This window comes from Chelonia mydas, chromosome 8 (assembly GCF_015237465.2).
Source record: "Chelonia mydas isolate rCheMyd1 chromosome 8, rCheMyd1.pri.v2, whole genome shotgun sequence".
Lineage (NCBI taxonomy): Eukaryota > Metazoa > Chordata > Testudines > Cheloniidae > Chelonia > Chelonia mydas.
In genome coordinates, this window is record NC_057854.1 from 23,318,705 (window position 1) to 23,345,879 (window position 27,175).

General features: G+C 40.7%; 1 protein-coding gene across 1 annotated transcript in view; it reads right to left on the minus strand.

Moving 5' to 3' along the window:
- Positions 1 to 10,855: 10,855 nt before the first annotated feature.
- The window catches only part of ATP10B (ATPase phospholipid transporting 10B (putative)), a 236,500-nt gene continuing 220,180 nt past the window's right edge, over positions 10,856 to 27,175 (minus strand). The window contains exons 16-23 of the mRNA XM_043520957.1: positions 24,346 to 24,661; positions 22,617 to 22,693; positions 21,926 to 22,051; positions 20,353 to 20,553; positions 18,439 to 18,519; positions 18,210 to 18,314; positions 17,469 to 17,656; positions 10,856 to 13,618 (exon numbers count right to left, since the gene is read on the minus strand). Of these exons, the coding sequence (XP_043376892.1) occupies positions 13,117 to 13,618; positions 17,469 to 17,656; positions 18,210 to 18,314; positions 18,439 to 18,519; positions 20,353 to 20,553; positions 21,926 to 22,051; positions 22,617 to 22,693; positions 24,346 to 24,661 (1,596 nt within the window). The 3' untranslated portion in view covers positions 10,856 to 13,116. The remainder of the gene's footprint in view (positions 13,619 to 17,468; positions 17,657 to 18,209; positions 18,315 to 18,438; positions 18,520 to 20,352; positions 20,554 to 21,925; positions 22,052 to 22,616; positions 22,694 to 24,345; positions 24,662 to 27,175) is intronic.

The following is a 27,175-nucleotide window of genomic DNA, read 5'->3' on the forward strand; positions in this document are numbered from 1 at the left end:
AAAGCACATTGCAGCCACTTGCATGCTGGGATAGCTATCAGAATGCACTGCTCTTTGTGGCATTGCAAGAGCTGCTAATGTGGCCACGCCAGTGCACTTCAGCTGAGAGTGTAACCACTCGGCAGTGTGTTCCCTGCTGTGGTCTCCGACGGCTGGTTTAACTCCCAGCGCTCTACAACTGCAAGTGTAGCCATGCCCGTAGGCAGAACTTCATTCAGTTGTTGAAGTTAGGGCTTAGATACTATAGCACAGGGAGTACCAGACAGGAGCGCCAGAAGCTCCCTAGAAGCGTGTGTCTGGGGCCACTGGCACCCGAACCATGGCTCCCATTGCTCAGACCCTTCCCCCGGGGCCCCGCTCTGCACTTGCTCCTCTCTCCCAGTCGCTTTCCCTTAAGGCAGGAAAAAGTGGGAAGGCATAGGCCTCCCACTTTTAAAAGTGATGGGGCCATGGCCCCTGGTCCCTCCTGTTCCAGCGCCCCTAGTACTAGACCCAGGCAGACAAAGGCAGTATTGAGATATGTAATTAACTTGCTTAGTATATTCATGATGTTTATTAGAGCCAGTTGAAACCTGGGACTACATTTTTGCAAACTTCAGCAATTTTATGGAAATGTTTAGTCTAAATTTTGAAACCTGAACAATTTCAGCCTGCTCTAAATATTTATTGTTTGCTCATATATTTGACATTTTTTAATCCTCTATGTGTTAAAGTTTAATTCTTTTATTTCTTTAAATGGATTTGTTACTGCATTTGTACTATTTCTTGTTTCAAAACAAAGTTCTGAAAAAATAGAGTTAAAATTACTAAAAATGAAATAATAGGAGCTGGCCCCTTGTTAGTCTCAAAATGGAAAGGTGCTAAGCTATTTTCTATGGAGGAAGGATGGTACTAGTGGTTAGTATTTGGAAGAGCAGGGTTTAAAGTCCTTGCTCTGCCACAGATATCCTGTGACACCTTAGGCCAGTTATTTAACCTCTCCGTCCCCTCAGTTCCCCAGCTGTAAAATGAGGATAATAGTACTGCCCTACCTCACAGGGGCATTGTGAAAATACACACATTACAGATTGACAGGTTTCAGAGTAGCAGCCGTGCTAGTCTGTATCCACAAAAAGAAAAGGAGTACTTGTGGCACCTTAGAGACTAACAAATTTATTTGAGCATAAGCATGCATCCAATGAAGTGAGCTATAGCTCACGAAAGCTTATGCTCAAATAAATTTGTTAGTCTCTAAGGTGCCACAAGTACTCCTTTTCTTTTCACATTACAGATTGTGAGGCACTCAGAGTACAGTGAGGTGGGTCTTATAAGTACCTCTGATAGACAGATCCCTTCTGGGCTTAGAGAGGGGGAGTTCCCTTCTACAATTTTATCCTGGTTCACAATCATACCTTCTTAACTGGAACTACCAGGGAATTCTGATGCACGTTTAGTGATGTGCAAGTGAGAAGCAGAATAGTATTCACTTTAATAGTTATCTCAACACTTGGAGAAATCCCCTAGAATTAGCTGCTTGTAAATGTAAATATTTAACAACAATGTTTCAATTATTGTCAGGCTAGTGGATGGCATCCATGCCATTCAGATTCTTTTAAGATTTTCAAATCAATACTTATGAGCCACTAAAGACTCAGATTACACCTGTCTATTAGACTAAATTGACTGGTTTATTGTTTTAACAGTCTTTTGAAGAGTGATAAGCACATCCTTAAACAACTGCTCAGAGAAGATTTCTTGATTATAGCCTTTGAGTGAGTTATGAGAGGAGGCTGACAGCTGTCCTCTCTGGTTTGGAAACAATCACATTAGACTGAATGCTAATGGAAAATACTACTCAAAGGATGAGCCTATAATATGAGATAACAAATGATGCCTTGATGACCTTTTCCGTTTTCTGAAGTGGAAAGAAAAGATTGGCATGAGTAATTAGCAGCAGAGGTAAATGCCTATGTTATTACCTGAAGAACAGTTCAGTATTAACAGTGGTGTTCTTGTGTGGAAGATGTAACAGCACCCTTGTTTGAAACGATTTTCTCAAGTCCCCTCTTGCGGGGGTAAACAAACAGAGACATGAGAATATTCAAGTTAATTTTCCTGGGCCTGTGCTAGTAGAGATGTTTCTTTCCTTTTTTTCAGGGAAAACCTGGGAATAGCCCATTTTTCAGGGAGTAAACAGTGAGTGATAACTTAAAGAACAGTCATATAGTATACTCAATTTCTTTCTCTTCCATGACCACTATGATGGCTGATGGCTTTGGCTAACACTTGAGAACTTGAATGGTAAATTATCAGGAAGAATGCTCTCCATTCTGTCGCCCCCAGGCACACAAATATGAATTTACCTAACAGCCTGGATAGGCAAAGAATTCAAGAGTTCCAGGCAAACCCTTTGTCAATTACTGTGGTAGACAAGTAAAGTGCGCCAGCGGCTTTCTTCATTGCCAGAGAAAGGCTGATGTTATGAATGGATGGATGGATAGGTCTGATGCCCTGAAATAAACTACACAGGCCATTCTAACGGAACTGAGCATTTTCTCTGAGCTCAGATTCAGCACAGTAGGTGGCAAAGAGCCTTTTTAACTGTGCACGGTGCTGGGAGCTTTATTTCCTGAAACACTAAACTTCAGAGGAAAAAATGGTGGGTTGAAAGTGAAAAAGATGGGTCCTAGAGAATGTTGTGTGTACTCACACCATGTATACGCATGGCAGAGAGTGACTACTAAACTTCTCTGCTGTTTGTACATCTAGCTTCTAATTCCTTAGAAAGTTCTTTTTGCTGGGTCCCTAGTCTTTGTGTGGGGAGGTCTCATCTAATTTATTTTTCAGTTGTTATCCTGAGCTACTGCTCTTTCTTTGCCTTCTGATTCTTATGCTTGGTTGTTTTCCTTCTGCTTCTTTAATCTGAAGAAGGTATCCAGACATGAAAGGCAGGAGGGGAACGGTGCCAAGCTAATTAACAGCTGCTTGAAGCTATTGTTTACCATGCACAGTAACATATCTCAAATCATTGGTTATTTTTCTCCTGAAAATTTTGATAGATATCCAGAACAAAGTCTTGAAAACCAATAGCCCCCTCCACAATCTCCTTTGGGGCGTCTTAGTTCCTCATTAGCATCAGACAGGTCCCATTAGGGGATTTCCCAAGTCCATAGATTTTGACCTGCTGGAAAATTTCTAGGACATGTATCAAACCAGTAGGCAGAAACCCCTCGGTCAATTAGCAAACACACAATTTTACATTCTTACTGTTTCAGGAAAGACACAGGGTGTCGGGGTGAGGGTGGGGGAAAAGAAAATTAGGAAATTGTTGTTTGGATTAACTTGTTTCAGAAGACCAGTGAAGAATATAAAGCAATAAAGGGATGCTCCTCCCACCCATCTTCCTTCCTCCATCCTAGTGTAATAGATCCTTTAACACTAGTTATTAGGGCTCCAGTTACCTGGATGCAAGGAGCCAAAATTTTTGGCACTTATCAATGAACTATATGAACTATATTTGAGAGACCAAACCTTGGTTTAGGCAAGGGCCAGAGACAAAAATCAATGTTAAGGTTAGAGGTCTGGTTTGGATCTGATGGCCCAATAACGTCAGCTGTTCTTGCACTATTTATGGAATCTTCAGTGATGGAAATCTCATGAGGTCATGTCTTTTATGGCCAAAAATCTCATGAGAATAGTTGTTTTATGAATTTTTGCATGCAAACGAACCAGAAAAATAGATCACCCCCCCCCTTCTGATTTTGAATGTGCTGTGGAACAAAAACATTAGGAAGTTTTGGCACCAGGGTGTTGATTCCAAACCTGTCTGAAAATCAATGGGTACGTATTCAGGACTCCAGTTTTGGCTCTCTTCTAAAATATTTGTATCTGTCGATACATAGGCAATTTTCTGTCTTTCTGCGTGTGTGCATCTATCTATCTATATACACCACACACACTATTTCTACTTTATCTGAAGGAATTAGAGCTCAATCCTGCAAAGGTACTGCTGTGTAACTTCAGGCATGTTGGTAGTCTCATTGAGGTCAATGACACTAGTCATGTGTCTACATGTGACACATGTGTAGGGCCTTGTCTACATTGGCAGCTGCATGTGGGGTATGTGTAGTTACCATAGTAAAAAGCAGGCTGCATCCACAGTATGGTGTGTAGCTACGCATGGGAATGAAAAGCTCTGGCAGGGTGAGTGGGCAGGCAGCAGGACACTACACTGTGTAGAGGCAGCAGGCCCTGCTTGGGTGTGTAGAGAGTTGCATGGGGTCTGGCATGTCTTTACTCTGCTCACCTAAGCAATGCTATTTATACCTTTGCGGAGGGTGTGTGCAGTGTATGTATGCTATATCCCATCATAACTATGGCAATAATCTAAGTGGCTGCAGGCTCAGGACCTGGGTGAGCTAAAAGCAGGTTTGAGATGATTGACTGCCCTACACACTTCCTCCAGTTGGATGGAATGGGGAGCAAACAGTAAAACTGGAATTTTTCTTTTAATTCACATCTCATAAGTGTATGTCACTTGTATGGCATTGATTTATGCCTGTACATTTCTTACTTTGTTTCTGTCTTCCATATCTATACAGTGAAAGTCAGGCAAACACTACCGCATATAAAATTAACTCCTGACATTTCTTCAGCCACTCACATTTGAATTCTGAAACTCCCCTAATATAGTGCACTGCAATCCAGGGAAAATCCTTAGAGCATGCAGTCATGAAATGCACACTGCTTATTACACTCATTTGTAAAAAGGGAAATGTTAATATAAACCAAACCATTCTTAAGCCAAAACATGGACAAACATGAGGAGTGGTTCTCCTCATATGATCATCTCTCACTGCTATCGAGAGGAACACTTTTACCAATATTGTGCTGAGTGTGTATGGTGCTTTACAACGATTTCTGTATATACGGATATTTTCCTATATGTGTGGTTGTGACAGTCCCCTGGTGTTATCTGGACCAGTGATCTGCTAGGTCACTCCAATCCTTGACTCTGGGAGCCAGCCTTACCCTGCTCTGCTGTGAGAACCCCCACTCCTGGGCTGTTCACACACAGCCTCTGGCAGGTAAGCTGCTCCCTGCAAATGAATGACACTAGCCAACACCTCCGGTCCCCGACACAACCCTAGGAATCTCTGTCTTGCAGCGTCCCGTTATGCCTGCTGGACGCTGCAAGCTTATATGAGTTCACCAGTTTAACAAAGAAATTAATATGTACCAGGCTTGTTATCCCAAGGGGAGTCTCTGACATGCTTCAAACCAAACACACTACTTCAGGTAGAATAAACAAACAGATTTATTACCTATAAAGACAGATTTTAAGTGATAATAAGTCAAAACATAAGTCAGATTTGGTCAAATGAAATAAAAGCAAAACGCATTCTAAGCTGATCTTAACACTTTCAATACCCTTACAAACTTAGATGCTTCTCACCACAGGCTGGCTGGTTGCCTTCAGCCAGGCTCTCCCCTTTGATCAGTGCTTCAGTCCTTGGTGGTGACGGTGTTTGTAGACGTAGGTGGAAGAGAGAGAAAGAGCGTGGCAAACGTCTCTCCCTTTTATCATGTTCTTTCTTCCCCCTTGGCTTTGCCCCCCCCAGTTCAGAGTCAGGTGAGCATTACCTCATCACAGTCCCAAATTGACCAAAGGAAGGGAGGTGACTCACTCGAGAGTCCAACAGATTCTTTTGTTGCTGCCTAGGCCAGCGTTCTTTGTTCCTGTGAAGCTGGGCTGGGTTTGTCCCATACATGCTTTGATGAGGTGTGAACTGCCCCTCTGCTCTTAGAGAGTTTTTGCTTGGGCTTGCTTTAAGCTATGAGGATACATTTTCAGCCTCATAACTATATACATGAAATTATAACCTATAATATTACTGTAACAACAATTACTATAACATCACTATAACAACAATGCTCTGTGTATCATGAGCCTTCCGAAGACACCCAACATGATAAACCTTTGCATTAGATACCACACAATCATATTATAAGGATAACATGGGGGTGTAGGGTTTTCCCCACAAGATACAGAACATCACAGTGGTCCAGGAGATGGGCACAGAAACTAGTGTAAATGAGAAGATTACAGCTTGATTAATTTCATGTCAGATTCACTAACATATAATGTAGTACACACCAATAATATCACCAGGGATACTACACGTGTTTCTATATGCTCATGAATATTCATACCTAATTTTTAAATACATGATGTTTATTTTTTCATTTGCTTCCACATGCAAGCGATCAATTAAATGCACAGGCATGGGGGAGAGGAAAAATCAGAGTAAAGACTAGAGAGCTAATAAATGACAACCATATAGGGTAAAACCTTACCTCCCTTTAAAGTATATTCCCTTCCAAATTTGCAATCGGATCCTAAATATTTCTTTCTTCTCCCAGAAAATAGTATTTGTCTTTATTCTTTGAGAATCTCCAAAGGAAAGTGCTATAAAGATAGGAAGTTTAGCTGGATATCTGGGGCAGCGGGGCAGGGACTGAATTTAAGATTGACCCTAAATTGCAGGTGCAATTTAGGTCATTCTGATGTCTATGTACTTGTTTGTTCCTGCAAAATTGTGGGTTATGAAGGAGGAGGCCTGGTTAAGGCTGGGCTGAGCACCAGGCCCCCATGTTTTTTTGGGCATCCAACATTTTTGAGAGAGAGAGAGAGAGATCACCCTTGACCCTCTTCATCTCCTCTCCTCAAAGATAAGATGCCAAACAAAGTTATTGCAATCTCTTAAGTGCACAGGGATGCACCTCATGGTCCTTCAAATTTAAGCTGCTATGGAACATGGATGATTGCTTAGGAATGACGTCACAGAGAGCACATTACCTGGGTACTCCAAGATGTGCAATGGCCTCTGGGTGGAGTTTAGGGATTTGAGCTATAAACCTCTAAATGGCCCTGGCTACCGAACAAAGTGCCCCTCACCTCTTGTGATATTCTGCAGGCTTGATCAAGGTGCCACGCACCTTTACTCATCCCCTCCTGCTCTGCATCAGCGGTACAAAGGACAGAACTGAGGATCTACTCTTTTGGCTCGTCAAGAAATTCAAAATTTAGACTCAAGAAAATGAGATTCTTGCCCCTTGGGTGGCTGGACACAGCAAGGGTGTGCCTGCTCAGATGGCAGGGTATGTTCATGCTGGGAAACCTTCCTGGCAAGCTCCTGTAGAATTAACAGATTAGAGGAACAAGGTGGGCTCTAATAGAGTTACACTGAATTTAACTGCTTTTAATTGAGCCCTATTCACTTGACCTCAGCCTTATTGATTTACATGTGTGCTTATTTGTTTTAAATAAAACCAGTACACGTAAAGGAGTTTGCACCTGGTTTCTTTAGAGCTAAGTAGAATTGAATTAGTTCTACTGGAAAGAAAACCAGCACAAAAATATGAAGCACTGGCTACACTACCACTGACCTAGCCACACAGTCACCTATTTATTTAAAGTTTTTTTTAGGAAATGTCCTGGGATAATGCATGCTCTGCACTTTGGTTCTTTTGGATTGGCCCCAGAGTCAACTGATAGCACACTTAGAATGATGCTCCAAATACATTAAAGTATGTGCTAATGCACTACAGGTGTCTATGGGACTATATATCAAGCAATTGTCACCCATGTACCTTAAATCTCATGAGCCCAATTCTGCCTTCAGCTATGTTTCAAACTCCCAGTGGGGTTCCACAGGTATAACTGAGGCCAGAATCCTGCCCAATGAGAATTGCAAGCACATAAGACAGAAGACATGAAACACAAGAGAGTGAAATCCTGGCCCCAGTGAAGCTAATGTCAAAGCCCCCATCCACAGCAGAAGGGCCAAGATTTCTCCCTGAGAGTTTAGTTTGTCATTATGATAATTTATAGATCACTGTCAACTTACATGGAGTTTAAAACATATAGTCAGACTGTAACCAATATTCATGGTCTCCAAAAAGGGAGGTTTTGGTTTTTTTGTATAAACGATTTCAGCTTCAATGCTCTTTAATTCATTTTGATTCTTTTCCTTTTATGTGCTTCAATCAATACATTTCTAACCTTAGGCATGAATTTTATAGTGTATTGGCCATTGTAGTCTGTGGATTGAGGTCTCTATTCTAAACCTTGGACCTTGTTTAACACCGTGTAATGTTGGCCAGTAACTGGGTTATGTAAACAGTTTTAGCCCATATATTCCATCTAAATTAATAGAACAGAAAGCAGAAACAGGTGCTGAGTCAGCAGGGAGAGCCAGGTTCAACCAGCACAAAGAGGCTGAGTCAGGTGGGGATCAAGGGGGGTTGTGTATCAAGCTGAGTTTCTTGGTTGATGGAGCAGAAGTCAGGGTGGCAGCAAGGGAATGGAAGCATGGAAGGGTGTATAGGAGGGGTGTGAATTAGCTGGCAAGTGTAGAAGGTGGATTCTTCTTTGTAATACTATGAGATTAAAACACATTAGACGGTGTCCAGTGAAGAGGCCATTGCTGATATCAAGAGAAGCATTTAGGCCTTAATTCTCAGTTAGACCATCCCTGTGCTCAGCCACATGCCTCCCATATTTGGGGGTGGGTGCAGCCCCAGGCAACCCGTGGGCCTTAGAGCATTGTGCTATGGGCCACACTCCCGCCTTACCGCACCCTGGCACCTCCCTCCCATCCCCCCCAAATGGAGGAGCTTGGCAAGGGCTTCTCTAGCAGCTCTATGCTCAGGGGGAGCTGCCTTATACAGGAGCTAGTTCTTGGGGCTTTAAGGCAACAGAGAATCAGCTCCAAGTCATTTTCATTTTGAAAGCATAATAAATTCAATCTCTGTTTTCCATGCCTGGCTTGTCTAAGTAACGAAAATCAGGTGTTAGATTATAATAGTTAGACGACAAGTCCTAGTCACATTTGGTTCATGTACTGATAATTGCTGTGAGTTCCAATCACCAGTAACGTCAAAAGTACTTTATTGATCGTCAGTGTTATTTGGTCAGCCCTCTATCTCCCACTCTCTGGGATCATTATCTTCAAGAGTCTCTTATCTTATCGTTTACATTTTTAGTCATCAGCACCGGGTGCAAGTATCTAATTTACACCGCATCCTGTCTTCAGTCATCGACCCCCCTTTCCCCCCCCCGCCCTCCAAAGCAAACAGCTTTGTACTTCTACAGTGCCTGGTACTGCAATCACACAAATGAATTAAACATTACAGATGTAGCACACAAGTTACAAAATATATGGCAATCTATCCTTTAGGCAAAACATTCTTTGCTGCGGTGTTACACCCATCTCTCTGTATATAATGTTACTGTTATACTTGCGCTGAACAAAAGAGCAAATTGTGTCCTCCCCCCCACCTCTTCTTCTTTCGGGCTTTTAATCCGAACAATTACAGCCAATATTTCGTAGGCCAAAGGGCACATTTCCAAAATGTTGCACTAAGAGGTACAAGCACAAATTCAGTTAAAGCATAACAGGGTATGTGCACACCTCCATCCCCATGCACTTAAAAGTCCCCTCCTCTACCACGATGGATGGCTTTTCTCTGATCATTGTAAGCAGCTCGGGGGTAGTTTGCATTACTTTGTGGATAGCCTTGTGTAAGTGAGAGAGCTGGTCATTTACATAAGAGAAGTCACCTTCAGTATGTCTCATAGGTCACAGTGCCTCCTATATGTGGTCTGAAGCATTGTTGTTTGTGCAATTACTTTATTATGATAAAGTGTCACAGACCAAAAGAAGATTACGTGGCAATTTTAATGAGACTCATTCATTTTTAATATTTTGTGGCCCAACTAAATGAAACAATGAAGTTGATACCAGCAGCAGGCACATGAAAATGCTAGAGACCCACTCTGCTTTTTGACCGTTCACACTAGAACTGATGGAGTGTGTCCTGAAAAGGACTCATTTAAATAAGCCATGGTGCATTTAGATTCATAAAAATATGCAACCTCTGTCAAGCAAACAAAACAGCCCCATGGGAAATAAATCCACTTTGGGCTTTGATTTGGCTCTGAGCCTAAGGCAGGACAGGTAACAGTGTTGCCACCTTTCTCGCCCCAAGTGGAGAGCTGCCAGAGGACTGCTTTACTCTCCAGCTAGTGTCCTGCTAGGCTTCTGAGTCCCTTGCCTGGTCCCTTGCATTTTGTGGGCTACATGGTTCACTCTGCCTCTACTCCCTAAATGAGTGGGTGGTTTACACTGTTCTGATGCTACAGAGCTTTCTGGTATTGAAGACCACAGTCGATTCCACAGATAGAGGAGTAAATTGAGCCATTTATTGTAATCATCTACCACTTGATGGCGCTAGCAGGTAGCTTGTTGACAAGTAGATTAAAAGGCACACTTGCAAACTTCTACTCATTCCTCTAGGAGTAAATACTTCTGATTGTAAGTTCTTTGGGCAGGCACAGTCTCTCTCTCACTCTGTATAATAGGTGGCCCTAAGCATCATGGAACCTCTGGATATATTCAGACAGGTGAGCACATGGCAGGAAATCCTCTTTCTTCCTGTTTAACAGAGAACTGTTATTCCCTGCACTGCATCCTCAAACCAGTTCTGGACACGTTCCCCCCCAGTGCTCTTGGCTTCCCAGCTGAGAGGGCAGCCTGTATGGCACAGCAATTTCTCAGGTGGTGAGAAGAAAAATCACACATTGATTCTTGTGGCTTGTAGACAGGAGACTCAATTAAGAGACTCCACTGCAGTCCCCAGGTTTGCTTGAACTGGTCTTGGCTCCCCCCTGTATCATCTCCATACACCCACACAGACCTACAAGGTATCCATTATTTTGCCCTGAACAAGTTGCCAGTGTGACCTGGTGGATAAAGCTCTAGAATAGGACTCAGGAGATCTTGTCTTGGCCACTGGCTGCTGGGTGACCTTGTTTCCTCAGTCTCCCCATCTTTAAAATGGGGATAATGATATTAACCTTCTTTCTAAAACACATTGAGATCTGCTGATTAAAATCACGAAATAAAAGAGCTTGGTATTATTACTTTTCCCCCCATCACGTAAGGCTCATCATGAATAACACTCTGAGTCATAAATGTATCAATTTTATTACAGTGGAAATATTCCACATGTTGTCATCATAAAATACATGAGAAAAAACTGGTGAATGGCACCTCATTTCCCTGAATTCAGAGAAAATGGACTAGATCACATAAAACCACTGCTGGGAGTGGAAAAGAGTTGATATCAAATATAGTCACCAAAGAATTCATTCCTAGCCACTGAGCAGGCCACTGAGCAATCTCACATCCCATTAACAAAAATCTCAACTACATCTAATTCCCTTCATTCATATATCACACACACAAAATCTCTTTCTAAGTGGCCTTCTACTTCCATCAGAGCAGACAATACTGTACTGGTTACAGTTATAAATGAGCTACAGTTTTAGTACAAATCTAAGTGCTAGGCATGATATTCAGTCCTGCCTCACTTGTTTTAAAGTAACCACAACTTGAAGATATTAGTTACAGTAGTCCTCAGAATACACTGAAAGCCAAATGAGTGTTTGCTAAATGGGTTATTAAAAAGGGATCACACATTGTGATGTGTCATAATAAATTAGCTAAAATAATACATATATAAAAGGCTAAAAATATTTCTAAAATAGAGAGTCAGTGGTTGAGTCACAGGTGCCAGGCAAGATAGATTTAGTGCATGACTGGGTTCAGTTTAAGCCCCACATTGTGAAGATTTTCCTGTGACATCTTGCAACTTGACATAGTGCTAATAAGTCAGTATTTCTATGAGAAACAATAGAGACATCATTCACTGCATTGCAACAGCTAGTAATGTTGGAGTCATTTATGATTATTCTTATTTCTTATTACTTTGAGGTATTGAAAAAGATCTAGAGATGTATTTTTTAAAAGTCTTGAAGACACACACCACATTTTACTTACCATTTGCTATTACAACGATAATGTGATTAGCACCCTTTCGTATTGTATATCTCACATTCAAAGTAATTTACTTGCCTGACTCTCAGATCTGGTATAGATTTGTATAGTTCACTATTAAAATATTTTCTATCTCTTCAGCAACTTTCAACTCAAAACAATCCCAAGAATATCGATAAACATATAGGGATGTTCACATCTATCATTGACTGCGTCCAGCTCTGGGGTAGAACATTATGTGTGTCTGACAGAACACAGCAACACTCCATAATAGTATAGGGCAAGAAGGGAGGAACACTATCTCCAAATGAAAAAGCTAGGAGAATTCTAGTTAGGTTGAATATTTACTTGAATTGAAATTTGGCAAGGGTTAATATATTTCTATTTCACATTTTGGTTTATATTAGGTAGTTTTCAAAACTACAATCCTACACCTCCCTTGAAGTTCTCCTGCCAGTTTTTTTTTGTTGTAATTTTATATGCACATTTTTCCATTTATTAAAATCTTTTCTTCACTGCCCTCTACTGCTGTGTAGAAGATCAACCCAGACAAAAAGGGTGAAACGGACTATAAAAGGGAAGCAGTGAAACTGACTATCTACACAGTATTGTTACATGCATAAAGCATACAGACTGAAAAATATACCATTTTTTCTAATTTCTTTCTGTTACAGTCATCTTAGGTATCACTTGTAACAGTAGGAGATAACACATTGTCAGACAGAAGTGTGATTTTTAAGTTGCTGGTGCCCCTTGGAAAAGCAGCAGAGCTTGAAAGGAGCTGGAATGGGATTTGCTGCTTTAAGGCAAGACCTAGAGGACGGTTCCCTCTCACTGAACTAAGCATGTAGTTACCATTTAATCAACACATCGACTACTATTATTGTGAAGGGAAAATGTTCCTTGGTGAGCAACATCTTTGGTTTTCATCCAAACTGTGCATTTCACAGTGACTAACTGATGCTCATGTCATATTCCCCCAGTTAATCAAAACCAACCAGCTAGTGACTCCCACCTCCCCAGAAAGATACATGAACATGGGCTATGTAAGTATTACTGATTATGTTGCACTGTTCCAGCAGGTTTGTAAATCCGTGTGTCTGTCTGTCTAGAAAGCTTCACAGTTGAATATAAATAGAAACGTTTTCTCCCACTTCTGTACTCCCCCTCCATGTGGGCCGCACAGCAGCAGCACAATATGTCCAGAGTTCAAACACCCGCCACCGCAAATCTTTTACAGTGTCACTGAGCTCACAGACCTCCGATGGCTTCCAGGGGTAAGTTCTTCAGCGTTATCACTTGTCAGCTGGCTAGCGAACGGCCCAGGAGATGGTATTCTAGTGGGATCAAGTAGATTTTGCCCAGGACAGGGTCTTGCTAAGAAGCTGGCAGCAGTAGTTTCTTCCCCTGCGCACCTCCTGGTGGAAGAATTACCTTCTCCATTTAGCATCCAGTCCCTGAGGTGATTCATTTCAGGAGTCGAGAGTCCCTGGGTATCGTTATTCCCATGGGGTGTAACTGCTGCTTGGCCCAGAAACTGTGACACACGTAAATTACTATTGGTTTGGTCAACCTCATCGCTGGGTGATACCATAGATGTGGTTGGGATGCCTTGTTTTCTTGACCTCCACCTCTGGATTTCCCGGTCTCGTTGCTCTTTAGGGAGCTTATCCAGCTGCTGAGCTTTCAGAATCGGAGATACTCTGAAGGTTCCTCGCATGGCCAATATAAAATACCTGGTGAAAGGTGAAGAAGGGTACTGCATTAATAATGGGCTTCACTGGTAATTTGCCACAACATGACAAAAATCTAACTCTGATCTTTCAGCTTCCATTGTTATGCAGGTTTCTGGCAGAGAGGTGTAATATTTCTAATGGAGGCACTTAAATACACACAGTCCTCCTATTGTACAGAGTCATTTACACTTATGGTGCTATATAAATTATGATAATACAGGTTGTGCAGTCACTGCATAGGGCAAGGAAGGTCAGACACAGATTAGTTTCACTGAGAGAAGCACTATCAGTCAGGACACTGGGGTTATATTCTCCCATATTCAGAAAGGGGATGGGCAGACAGGATCTTAGTTTAACATCTCATCTGAGGCTTGGAAGTAAAAACAATCCCAGCTTGTGGGTGGCTCAGGAACCAGCAAAACAGTTGGCCTCCCTAGAGAGATGGTGCCTGTCTTTACACTACCAGGTCGTATTTGAAAACCAAAGTCTCACCGTAAGGACAGTTTCTGAGAAGGGTCTGGAACATGATTTGGCCTTTGTCCACATGGCTGGCCAATATATATCCTAAACCAATTCAGAGGGAGTGCTGTTTGAAACTGTGTTAAGAAAGGACCCAGTTCCCCTCTCTCCCATGCAGGAAGGGATCTTAACTCTGAAGTTCCCCTCACACTGAGATCAGGTGGTGTGTGGAGGCAGAAGTGGGCAGGGAAATAGGGAAAGGTGAAGGGCATGGGGGTTTTCACTCTCCCAGTACAAGGAACAGAGGATTCTGTCCCAAGAATTTGTGGACTGTTGGAAAATTGCAGAGACTAGGGCCAGGCAGGCAGAGACTCCTTGCTTTTATCCTGCCTCTGCTGCACCCACTCTTCTTCCAGCTCCCTGGCAGTGCCTGAAAGTTGAGGAAAGTTGCATGAAGCTGGGAGCTCACAAGCAGCAAGATTCATTTTCTATTCTGAACAGGAAAGCATAGTAAATTTTTTTTGGTCGTGTGGATGGGGCATATCTCAAAGAACTACTATGCAGAGCTACTACAAAACCCCTGCACACAAGCAAGGGCAAATGGGGACGTCCTTCACCAAACAGTAAATGTCTTAGCAACTCCAACCTATAAAATCAATAAGTACAAGAAGTTGTGGACAAGAGGAGGAATTGAGGCTCAAGAATTTTAATCCTACCTCCTAGAGATAGTGAGGAGTCGGAAAGCTGTAAACTCCAGGTGGGAAACAGGGGAGATAAGGAACAATCAGCATGCCAAGAGGAAGTCAGTCACAGCCAAAAGAAAACTTGAGTGTGAGCCTGTACATCACAGGAAGGAGTGTTTTTGATATAACTCAGTTCTAGGGGGGGACTTTGAGCTGGATTTTGTGTGAACAGAAACTCCTAAAGACAATATTCTGGGGTGCCTGCAAGAGGGAACAGCAGTGCTCCACCCCTGTTATCAAGACAAAAATCCTTAAGCTCAGTATCCTGCTGAGGCAGCAATGATCTCAACGAATGAATCCCCACGATAGAGACATGAATTCTTAACCATGTGTTTGATGTAGCTCTTCCTAGAAAGCTCAGGGTCAAAAATGACAACAGTGAATATGGGCTGATAGGAACGCAACCATCATACAGGAACAAAACAGACAGTAAAAGATGCTGTACCCTGAAGACATGGGACTGCACTGAACTATGAGGCACTTCATCTTTACCTTATATAGCACAGCATATAAACAGAAGTAAATCTAAAAACACATGGAAATATAGTACTCATTGGACAGGTATTATTTGAGAAAAAAAAGTTATCTAGTCTTAAATGGTCACCTTTCCGATCATTTAGGCCCATATTTTATAAAGTGTTTGAAAAGTGGTTTTACAGAATCCAATATTAAAGGAACTGTTTTCATAACTAGTATTTACAGTTCATGACAACCACAAAAGTGAAACTGACTAGAAACAAAAAGTGAAACAAACTAGTCTTATTTCATTGTCCAAGTTGAATGTAGTGCAAAAAATAAATTAGCACCATAATCTGGGAATAGGAGATTTGTTTTTATAAACTATTTTAGTTCTAATAACCTAAGGTGTTAACAATAACACACATAAGGAAGTGAAAGTATATATTTTAGCCTGTCACCTGTTAAAACAATAACATTATCAGTGAATATTTTTCAATACATCCATTATTTGGCATATAGTTGTGACCCTGCGAGACACTCCATACCTGCTGGCAGAGGACACACTATACTGTAATTCACAATAGGCCTGACACACTCACTGCCCTCAACACATCATTGCCATGATATTCATTTAACAGGTGTCTTGTAATATGTCATTTGAAAACTACCACCCTGCTGGTCATTAATATTACCGTGAAATGTATGTAACAATGTTGTTTGTGAAATTACGCATGCCCTCTGATATTGTTTTGTAGTCTGTAAACAGACATAGAAGGCAAAACCGTTCTCTCTCATTTTTTCCTTGTCTGACCAGTTTGATCACAGGCAGAGGACAATGCAGGTACATTTACATATAAGGTAAACAAAGCCAACAAGCAGGGGAGAAGACCACTTAATGATCACAACCACAGACAGAGTCTGTACCCCTCAGGAAGCCTTCCTGGCTCTTGAAACAGAAACAATGAACTTTGGGGTAATATATGTGGGGGCAAAGAGATATTTGAGTCATCCATCTCCTGGGAGAACAAAGAAGCCAATTTGCTGTATCTACAAAAGATGAGTCCTCCTACTAAACTAGTTGGAGAACGCTGACAACTTAGTGTGAGTAAGAAACTGTTAGGCAAAGCTATATCTTGCTAGAATTGAATTTTAGACACTAGAAAGCATATTATATTTCTTTTGTTTGTAACCTTTTGAGATTGCTGTCACTCTCTCTTGAAATCACTTAAAATCTATGATTGTTGTTAATATATGTATTCTTAGTTTACTATAAATCATCCCAGTGCCATTTATTAAGGTTGAGTTTATAGCCCCAGGTGAGCTAACAAGCTGTTGCATGTACTGGCTCTCAGGAGGCAGTGAACTTGGGGTTACCTCTGTAAGTGTCCAGTAAGAGGGACTGGACACTACAGAGGAGATATTTTTGGGGAGAGCTGGAACCAGAAGGGTCGCTGAGTTCACTCTGCTAGCAGTAATTGGGTGGGTGGAACCCGGGTGAGCCACTGGGCTGTGAGCGTGCTGCTGGTGTCAGGGCTCTGAGCCAAAGATGCACAGCACAGAGGCAATCAGGGTCCCAGGGCAGGTGGTGAGAGAAGCCCTTTTTGTCTGAGTGAACCCCCAAAGCGTCACAATAGTAAACTAAGATTCTGGCTGTACGAAGACATTTATATATAAAGAAGATATTATTAATTATCTGCAGTAATGCATTGCCAAATTTTAAGATGTTAATTATTTAAAGATGTCGTATAATATAGAGACATGATAGAAGTAGATATTTTTCAAGATTTTACTGCATTTGGGGACAATTCAAAACTTAAACCTACCCTTTACCAAACAGTGGTACACTGAATATTGCTGTACCCATAATATTGAACACTTTTATAGCAGCTTTTCACTTGTAAAATCGCAAAGCACTTCACAAAAGAGGGTAAGCATGACAATGTCCATTTTATAGATGAGCAAAAGGAGGCACAGAGGTGTAAAGTGACTTGTCAAAGATTAGATAATTGTATGAGCCAACAGCTGAACTGAGAATAGAAGCCATGTCTCCACATTGGACCAAACATGACTCTGAGAGAGCTAAGGACAATATCGTTTTTATCTGTACAAGGCATCATTATCATCATCATCTTACCCTAATGCCCTCAAATCCCAACAGTGGAAAGGAAAAAAAAATCAAATGTTCAAACCTTGGTAAAAGTGCTACGACTGGTGTAAGGAAGCACACTAAATAAAAGCTAGGATCTGACAGCTGATCCTCCATAATCCAGTAGGGGCTTGTGGGTTCATTACAAACAACGCAGACAGCATTGTAGATAGCTGAGAAGACGAAGTAAAGCACAACACTTAGAATCATTGTGATCCAATGGAAGTGTGTCTATGAACAGAAGCAGAGAATACATTAATGGCACCAAACACTGATGCTGGATCCCATGACTTTAGTTTTAGTACAGGGGAACATATAAGGATATTAGAAAGAACATACCTGTATAGATCATGTTATTGAGAACTACTGCATAATGCAATATGTATATATTACAGAATAAAACACACCCTCCTCCACATAACTCATTCAAAGGACAATAACTTGCAAGTAACAAAGACTATCTCTAAGAGCATGGCATAAAGTCTCCTATTCTGATGCCTAACTGCAGAATTCTGCATTGTTCTGTCCCAAAGACACTGTATGAATAATCAAAGGTATTCCAGGGAGGCAATTACTCTAGGCAAATCATCCATTTTTGTTGGCTCACTGATGATACCTCACTGCATATAAAGAAACTTATTTCCTTTGTGTGATCCAGAGTTAAAAAATGACTCAAAGACAATTCCATGGCTTTCTGTAGGCCCTATCTACACTACCATATAATCATATTTAAATACACAAAAAGTAAAATTGTCATCTGTACCCATCACGTTTACAGACATACCCAAGTTTTCATTTCTAGAGCTTGGTGCAAGAGAATTGTGAAGAGAGAGATGGTATTGATGGGGGTTCCAAATGTGAAAACATCAGTGTCAGAGTCCTTGTATGTCTAGAAAATAGACAAAAATCAGATATGCATTCTGACTAGTCAAGGTTTAAGAAAACAGTGGTGTTTTGGGGTATTTTTTAAACTTTTTTTAAAGAAGCAGTGTTTAAATCCTCTATGTACTTACCAAATAAGGGACAAAGAAGCAGATGAGACTCTGGTAGAAGGCATCCAACACGGCAATAATAAAAGTTGACAGCTTGTAGGTCTGTAGAAAGTGAGGGATAACCATTATCACACTGTTTCTCCTAGTTTGTACTGCATTCATTTAAGTAATTGTCTTTAAGAACCTGATCCTGCAGTTCTTATTCAGGCAAAACTCCCATAAGGGCTGAAGGATTGGGTCAAATGTTATTCTTTAAAACTCTTTTCCATGGAACAGTAAGTTTAGGGAAATGTAATGCGATTGCACATGTTGACATTTAGGCCTTTATCATGACTTTTAATGCCACAGTTGCAGTAACAGGTAGGGTCACTACGGGAGTGGCAGGTTGATGAGGCCTTCAGAATGCCAGAGCACCAATGACTATGCCCTTTGAAAACATGAAGAAATACATTCCACTGAGACCAGGTCAACAGCTGGAGTTGGAAGAGGGTGAAACCTCTTCAGAGAGTCTGTTGGCAGTCTGACTACCTTCCACACTTTGCACTCCAAGAGCTGGACTGTCAGAACATCAAAGTGAAACCAGTCTGAGTCATGGGTGCTCAGCACCTCTGAAAATCACACCCCAGACTAAAAATGTGGCTGCTGCATAAAACGGAGGAGCCCTGACTCCTTCTGTATTCCACTGTTCTGGGACCTGGAAAGGACAGGTAAAAAATCTGCCCCCCAAAAAGGTTTTGCTTAGAACAGATTAGAAAAGAGCAGTTGAGCCCAAACTAGGCTAAGGCATTTTAAAATGACAGAAAAAAAGTGTGTGCATTTGTAATAAATAAATAGAAGATCAGCCTGGTTCTCTGAAGTTGACAGGGAGGTTTGAGAAAAAGCTTAATATAATCGCTTACACATATTCCCAGATTTTTATCAATTTTGGAATATTCAAGGAAAAAATGAAAGCATCCAGGCCTGGAGAAACAGGGACACCAAACTCTTACAGTGGCAAAAGAAGTACTTTGTATATTAAAAGGACTATTTCTAAACATAACAGCAGGAGTGCATACACACAGTCTGCCAGCCTTTTGTTGATCTAAAGGCTTAAGTTTACGTGTCACTTTCTACTGTCATCTTCACTTTAAAAGCTTTTCCTTTAGAACTCCTGCTTAGGTTACAAATACTCAGACCCCATCACAATTTAATCATGGGCCACGCTGTTTTTACACTCAGCTGTTACCTTTCAACTCCACTCATTTATTTCTCCCTACACCCTCCAATAATGAAAAACAAAAGTCTTTACAAATTCCTCCACTTCATCTTTCTTCAGGTCAGAGACATTACACCCTTCTGATGTTAAGAGAGTCTTCAGGGTTGCAATGTTTCGGGCTTGATTTACCAATGCAGCTCTCCACTGACTTCAATGGACTTATGTTGTTTACAGTGTGGTAGCTGTGTTGGCCCCAGGATGTTGGAGACATGAGGTGGGTGAAGTAATATCTTTCATTGGACCAACTTCCATCAAAGAAGAGCTTTGTGGAAGCTCCAAAGCTTGTTTCTTTCACCAGCAGACACTGATCCAATAAAAGGTACTACCTCACTCACCTTATGTCTTCAGTGGACTTACACAGGAGTGAAACTGGAGTGATTCAGTGGCCAATCAGGCCCATGAGATTTGTGACCACACCAATCCTCCGGTTTACACCTTCCAACCCAGCCCCATCATTTGCACCAGAACCCACCCCAGCTTCCACCATCACCTCCACTCCAAGTCCACTCACAGGTACTTGCCATGACCCCAGTTACACAAGCCTTTGGCTGGATGTCAGCAGAAGAGAAAAAATAGGTGGATAGTGGATATCAGGGAGAGGGAGCATGAAAAGAGTTGAGAACCACTGTCTTATCAAACAGATAAGATCTCATACAGTTACGCCAGCAGCCAAGACCCACCTCTGAATTTTGCCCGCTCTTGTATAGTTCTGGCAAACTTAGGAGTGTTTCTGCAGATATATCTTTATCCAGGATTCCAAAAAGGATGGGGGGAATCGAGGTGAAAAAGAGGTTGAAGAAGATCATTTGCCAGTAATCTATCATAGTGGTCCCTGAGAAGCCACAGAAGAACTGGTACCAGAAGAGCAGGCTGACGTAGCTCTGTGAGAAAAGTGAACAGAAAACACCACAATGCATTATGAATGGACGCAGTCCCAACATTTCGAACTTGCAAGAAAAATTGCTTTTGGTAAGTATAAATTTCATTTTACTTTGGGCTCCAGAAGCCACAAAGTCACAGATCTCCTGTGGCCTCTTCTTTGAACCTTCACCAATTGTGATGGTCTATTTGGGGCTGGTGTGAGTTTCTCATTTTGCAGTACAGAGTTAATCCCAGCCAATAGGTCCACCAATGGGGTTTAAATAGCATGGAGAGCTCTGAGATATCCTTCCACACCACATATCCATTCCACCTTTAGCTACTTAATATTCCACACCACACATTCATTTCACCTAGAGAGATCTTAAACAGATAGCTTTGCATTCCTTCACTTAATCAATGCAGTGTACCTTTAAGGAATATTTTGGTTTTAAATCAATGCATCACAGTGGATGTCCTTTAAGAAAATACAGCAGAGCAATTCAGTTATTCAGTTCTGAACACCAAGTTTTAAATCCTTTTACAAAATTGGTTGTGACTGTGGAATCAAAAGGTCTCTCCCCACTCCCAAACGGTAGCGGGGAGATAATGAACAACAGCATTCCAGTTGAGAAAACTATTTCATGTCGCAAATAAATATCATTTAAGCTTTGAAAGCATGCCCAGACCAAAAAAGTTTTCCATTACAAATTTTAATATTGATAAGACATGATCCTTATTTAAAATGATGACTTTAAAAAAAATTTAAAACGTGAACACTTTGAATTTTAAGTAAATAGTCTTTCATGCTCAGAATGTATTTCAAGTCAAATAGACTTGTTTGCACAGGCTTGCTGAAAGAGTATTACTCTCAAGTTTATCCACTTTACATTATTCTTCAAGGCACAGCTTATTTGCATACACATTAAACTTTTAATAAAAATGCTAGATATGACCGCACCAGTGCTTGCAAGCAATTCCTATCAAATTAATAACAAAAATTCACAAGTTTCACAGGAAATTCTTGCCTAATGTAAAGTCATCTTCCATCTTCTAGCACTAATCTACCATTCCTTATGCAAATTTTATTTTGAGGCTCATGAGTGTTACTGGAAAAGTTTTTGAACTAAAAAAAGTCACTGAACTGAGGTATTTCCTCTTCTGGGACAGTACTATTTTCAACTCATACAGTGAAAGATCTAGATGTTACTTTTTCTGAAGGCTTTAGGTCAGTAGAATAGTAAGAGTGAATTTGTGAGTAACCATGAACTGTCCAAATGAAGAAAAAGGAATTGCAATTCAATGAACATTAAAGAAACATGGCCTACAAGAACTGGTACTTTAAGTCACCTTGACTGAAGTAAACCAAGGCATCCAGGATCATTTGCATCTTACCACATTTTTGTAGAAGAAGTAAATCACCATCTTTGCCAAGCGAGAGTAGCACCAATGTCCATGGACCAGAAGCAGTTTCTTGAGATGTTTAAATCGAGATATTGCGAAGTCACTGGCCATCACAGCCTTAAATAAAAAAGTATTGAGATTATTTATTAAAAATTCTATCTATTTCTCTACCCAACATAACCGGATTTAAGAATGAACAATGAGGCAACCACCCACTATTGTGTTGACACTTTAAGGCTGATTAACTAACCAAAAAACCTACTCTCAATCTTCCCAATATGAACCTGCATCCTTCTGCCTCCATAAAACGCACCACAAAAATGTATTAATGAGTTTAGGATGATGAGAGACGGGAAATATTTGGAATGAAATTAGGATGAAAAGCAGCCTTGTACCAGTATCTTGGGGAAATTCTACTGAAGAGGTGATCCAGAAAGCAGATGTTATTCCATTGATGGATATTCATCTGCTGATTTTTCAAGCTTAGGATAAACATACATACATGTTAACTGATGATCTAGTTAGCCCCACAATGATGGAAAGGATAATGTCAGGATAGCAATAATGCCAACTTGTATCTTAATTTCAAGTTGTTACTCAAAATAAAGGTCCCTCTATAAGCCCTTGAAGCTACTCAGATCTACTTAATAAAAACAGAAAGGGGGATAAATTGAAGGGATACCTGCATGCCTTCTTGGCCAGAAATTCCAATCCCAACATCAGCTGCTTGAATCATACTCACATCATTTGCACCATCACCTTGAAGAGAAAAAAGAACCGATTTCCAGAAATATGAAAATACAGGATAAAATAATGCTAAGGTTTGGATTGTTCAGTGTTATATGCCTATATCTGAGAGCAACATCTCAAACTATTGCTGATAGACAAGTATCTTTACAACAACACATTTAGGGTTGCTGGTGCCTTGCCTTGTGGTCAAGTGGATTAGGATTAGGTCAAGCAGTCAAGAAAATTGGGTCTGATAGCTCCATGCTGTGAGCCTTTGGTTCACAAACTCTGGGGGTGAAATTCTGGCCCCATTGAAATCAATGGCAAAACTCCCTCTATAATACTTGCAACCATAAAGTAGTAAGCAGAGTCAGTGACTGAGGTGGCAATACATAAACTCATGTATTTTAACGATCACATTTGTTCAAATTTCCCAAAGTACACGCTATTCTTTATGGACTCTGTACAAAAATAAATTTACTTCATGAGGTTCAGCTTATTTACTTCAACCATCACTAAAACCAAGCCAAACAAAAAAGCCTTTGAGAACAATTTTTCCCCCCTTCCTCCTATGGCAAAAAAGCGATTTTTTCCATCTTATCATTACTCAAAAATGGCTTAAAACATTTAGATTCAGCCAGGGACAATGCATGGAAAAATTCAGCCCAAAGGTGCATGTTTTCAAAAGTTCTGAGTGAGAGAAACAGAAGTTACAATAGTTTTACGACAACTTCCTTCTCGCACACTATCTGTAGCACCTTATACCAAATATAAAGCATATTAACAATCACTGTTACGTTTTTCCTTTGTGGAACCCAAATTGTCAAAAGCATGCTTTTGTAATAATTCATTTTGTAGATTTCTTTGACTTAAACCAGAAATGATAATGCAAATTATACAGTATAACAAGCCACTTTAAAACGTTTGGTGGCATTTTCAAGATCTTTGACTACAAAGAATATCCCTGTGGCAAGAATATTCAGGTTTGTACGTAAACATGTAGTCTGTGAACAAGGTAAACTAGTGAAGTGGCATAAACAAAATGGAAGTGTGGCAATATATATCTTGCTTTTTACATTTTCCTTTTTAAAACAAAACTGATGCAAATCTATAAATGTAAAAATTTATCAGACCCTTCCCTTCCTGTTCATATTTTGTTTGGTCCCCGCAGGCTTTGGTTATGTTGTAAGTTTTAAAGTCAGTTCTGCAAGGATTTTAGTAGAATCACACACAGTGAAACAAGAAACTTGCAGATTTCACATTGACTAGTTTACTTGCAGGTTAAAAGCAAGCCTGTCAGTATCCAATGCTGCTTTTGGGATATGTCGTGTTTTGACGAATTGGAAAAAATCCAAGAGTAAAAGGGAGATGTTAACACAACAAGCACAGTAACTATTATTATGATTGGTTTTCCTGAACTGAAGAGTTTTAGAGGGAGGCGGGGAGGAAGAATTGCTGATATTGAAAGTTGCTGTGTGCCCTCATCTGATCTTTGATTTTAACGGGGACTGAGGTTGTTCAATGGTAGCAGGCTCTTCAAGAGGAAATTTCACCTGCAAGCGTATGGCTATTGCTAAGGAGAGAATATTTAGCACCATCTTTTCCCCACATGCTCATGATGAATATAAAAAGCATAAAACCACAGTAATTTAGAATTGCAAGAGACTAAGAAAGTTAAGTACCTATTGACAGTGTCATGACTTTTAGTTGTCTCCGCACTAGTTTGACCACCATGCTCTTCTGCAAAGGAGTGGCACGGCAGCACAAAACGGAGCGACAGTACTTTGTCAGCTCCAGAAACTTCTCTTCCAGCTTTCCTTGGAAAATGATGTTCAATGTTTTCCCATCAACTACCAGTCCAATGTTAGGACTGGGGGCCACAGAGGCTGGTAAAGATGATGACAGGCTAATGCCAAAAAATTTCCTTTTTGTCCTTTCAACATTAGAATTCTTCCTTACTTCTTCCAATGTTAAATCCAAGAGGGATTCACAGGTTTCCTGGGGGAAGATGAAATCATTATAGAATCACACTGGAGATGACATCAGTGATGTTCTCAGCTTCTCCACCCATAAAAAGTATGTTGAAAACACTGACCATTTTAACAGCTATTTGCTTCCAATATGACCATTCATTTTAAAAGAAAGTCTACCTTTACAAAGAGAGCCTATATTTGTGTATGCAATGCAAAGAATTTAGGGAAAGCAACATGGAATAATTGTTTTTAATAATAAATTGCATTGTTGTAGCCTTTTCCATGCAAGGATCTTAACATGCATTCTGAAGAATAATGTTAGTAATAACAACAAACATCCCTGTGAGGGATCGTGAAGGCATGAATCATATTTCTCTTTCGGACACGCACACATGAAATCTGACAACTCCCATATGGGGGATGGTGAAGGCATGATTCATCTCTCTCTCTCTCTCTCTCTCTCTCACACACACACAGAACCTGACAGGTCCAGATTTTTAAAAGTAGCCACAGGTTTTGAAAATTAAATAATGCGTTGTGACACATCAAGTGCATGGAAGAGCTAGGAACTTAACCCAGGTTCCAACAGCACCTGCTTCTGTGCTTTAGCCACAAAACCATACTTCTTCCATTAGTGCATTTCCCCGTTTTGGACTGAATTCTTTTTTCGGAGGCACACAGTCCCTAGAGTGGCTTAAGCAGGAGCTGGGTACAAACATATCCAAGGATGGATAACTTGTTCCAAATTGCCTTCCTTTCCCTAAGATTTCATAAGGGCACAGTAACAGTGTGACATACGGTGTCACCCAAAGTTCATCTTGCTGTTAGTGCTAAAAGTCTTTCTGTGGCATGGCATAGAATACCTGAAGAGCTAATCACTCCCCATTTTTGCCTTCTCTCAGCCTTACTGAGTGATGATTCAGTTTTAAAATGTTATTTTCATGTTATATTGCATAAGGTGCACCCGTAGGATGCTGCAAGATTTAAATTACACTTAAGTGGGAGGTTCTGAAACCAAATATACCTCTGACACCTAAGATGAAGCTGCATCACTAAAATGTTCTAAAAATGTTCCTGGGGAACAGCACCTTTCCTTGTGTAAACCAGGAAATATATACTGAAAATGTAAAGTATTTTTTAACTAATCCTAAAGAAACTGACTAATTGCCTAATGCTGGTCACTAGGAATGCATCTAATTTCCAGAGTTTTGGTGAGTCTTTGGGGTAACTGTACCCAGGAGAAGAAATGTCTGAGACCAGTGGGAAGAATGAAGGATTGGGACCCCTTCTTGCAGTATGTCCATCTGGCTTCATTCCCCACTAATTCCTGTCAGGGAACCATAGCCCTTAATGACAGCTGCCTACCCCTGCAGCTGGGCCCCACCTCTTCCTCAACTTGGGAAGAAGTTGAGTGATGCAGAACAGTGACTGAGGGTACAGATGTCCTGGCATGGAGCCAAGGAAGGTTTGATGTCGTAGCCCAAGCTGGGCAGCTTGTAGAGTAGGTAAGAAGAGTAAAGTTCCCTGCCAACTGAAGAGTGGCAGTATCAGTGAATATGGTGGACTAGAGATTTGGGGAGAAGTTTCCCACCTGTGCAGAAATGGGTCATGTAATTTTGGGCTTGGGAGTGGGGTGGAAAACAGTGCACCCCAAGGTGCCTAAAATGGGCATATCTATCTTTAGCACTCCTGAACACATCACTGAGTATGTGTGTTTTTGTCTTTAAGTAAAAGTGACATCACAAATACAGTAAAGGAATTTCCATTTTAACAACCAGAACTTTACTATAGCATATGTGTGCCACTGCCCTCTGCTGAATGGGATCAGAATGCTCAGCTGTGTGTTATGAGTCATATACTGGCAACAGTTAAAGGAGATTTTCCTTTAGTTTAACTGGTTGGGGATTGTGCTTTTGGAACAAGAGGATCTGAGTCATATCCCAACTGCTGCCATGTAATTCTTGGTAGTAATTGTGACAACTATGAAGTCAAAGGTGATCAGGGATTTGTTATATTTACAATTTCACCAGTAATTTTTTTTAACATTAAAAATTTATTTTCAGACTGCTAAATATAATTAAAGTCGGGTGCAAGTTTATTCACTCTCAGTATTGGGCTCACAGAATCACTGGTGCTTTTCAGTATTACACTGAATGCCAAAAGGCCCCCATATACCCATTTGAAATAAAAAACTTCAACTTTATATACAAATGAAAGTTTGCAGGTACTAAGTGTATATCCCATCAGGTCAACCAGGGCATTGCACTTAGTAAAATACATGCCTCTTTTCTTTAAAGCAGACATGCGTATCAAATCAAATTTACACACTGAAGCAGAGAACATATTCCATGCCAGATTCTGTATCAGCTTTGCATGCTTTCTATTTCCAAAAAGAAAATATATATATATATATATGACATTTGTACAGAATTATGTTCCTGTTTGGGGAGCTGCTAGCCAGGGACAAAAGAAGCTACAAAGTAGGCCATCTAACTGCTCTATAAAAGTGTCCATCACAATAAAATATTCAACACTTAAT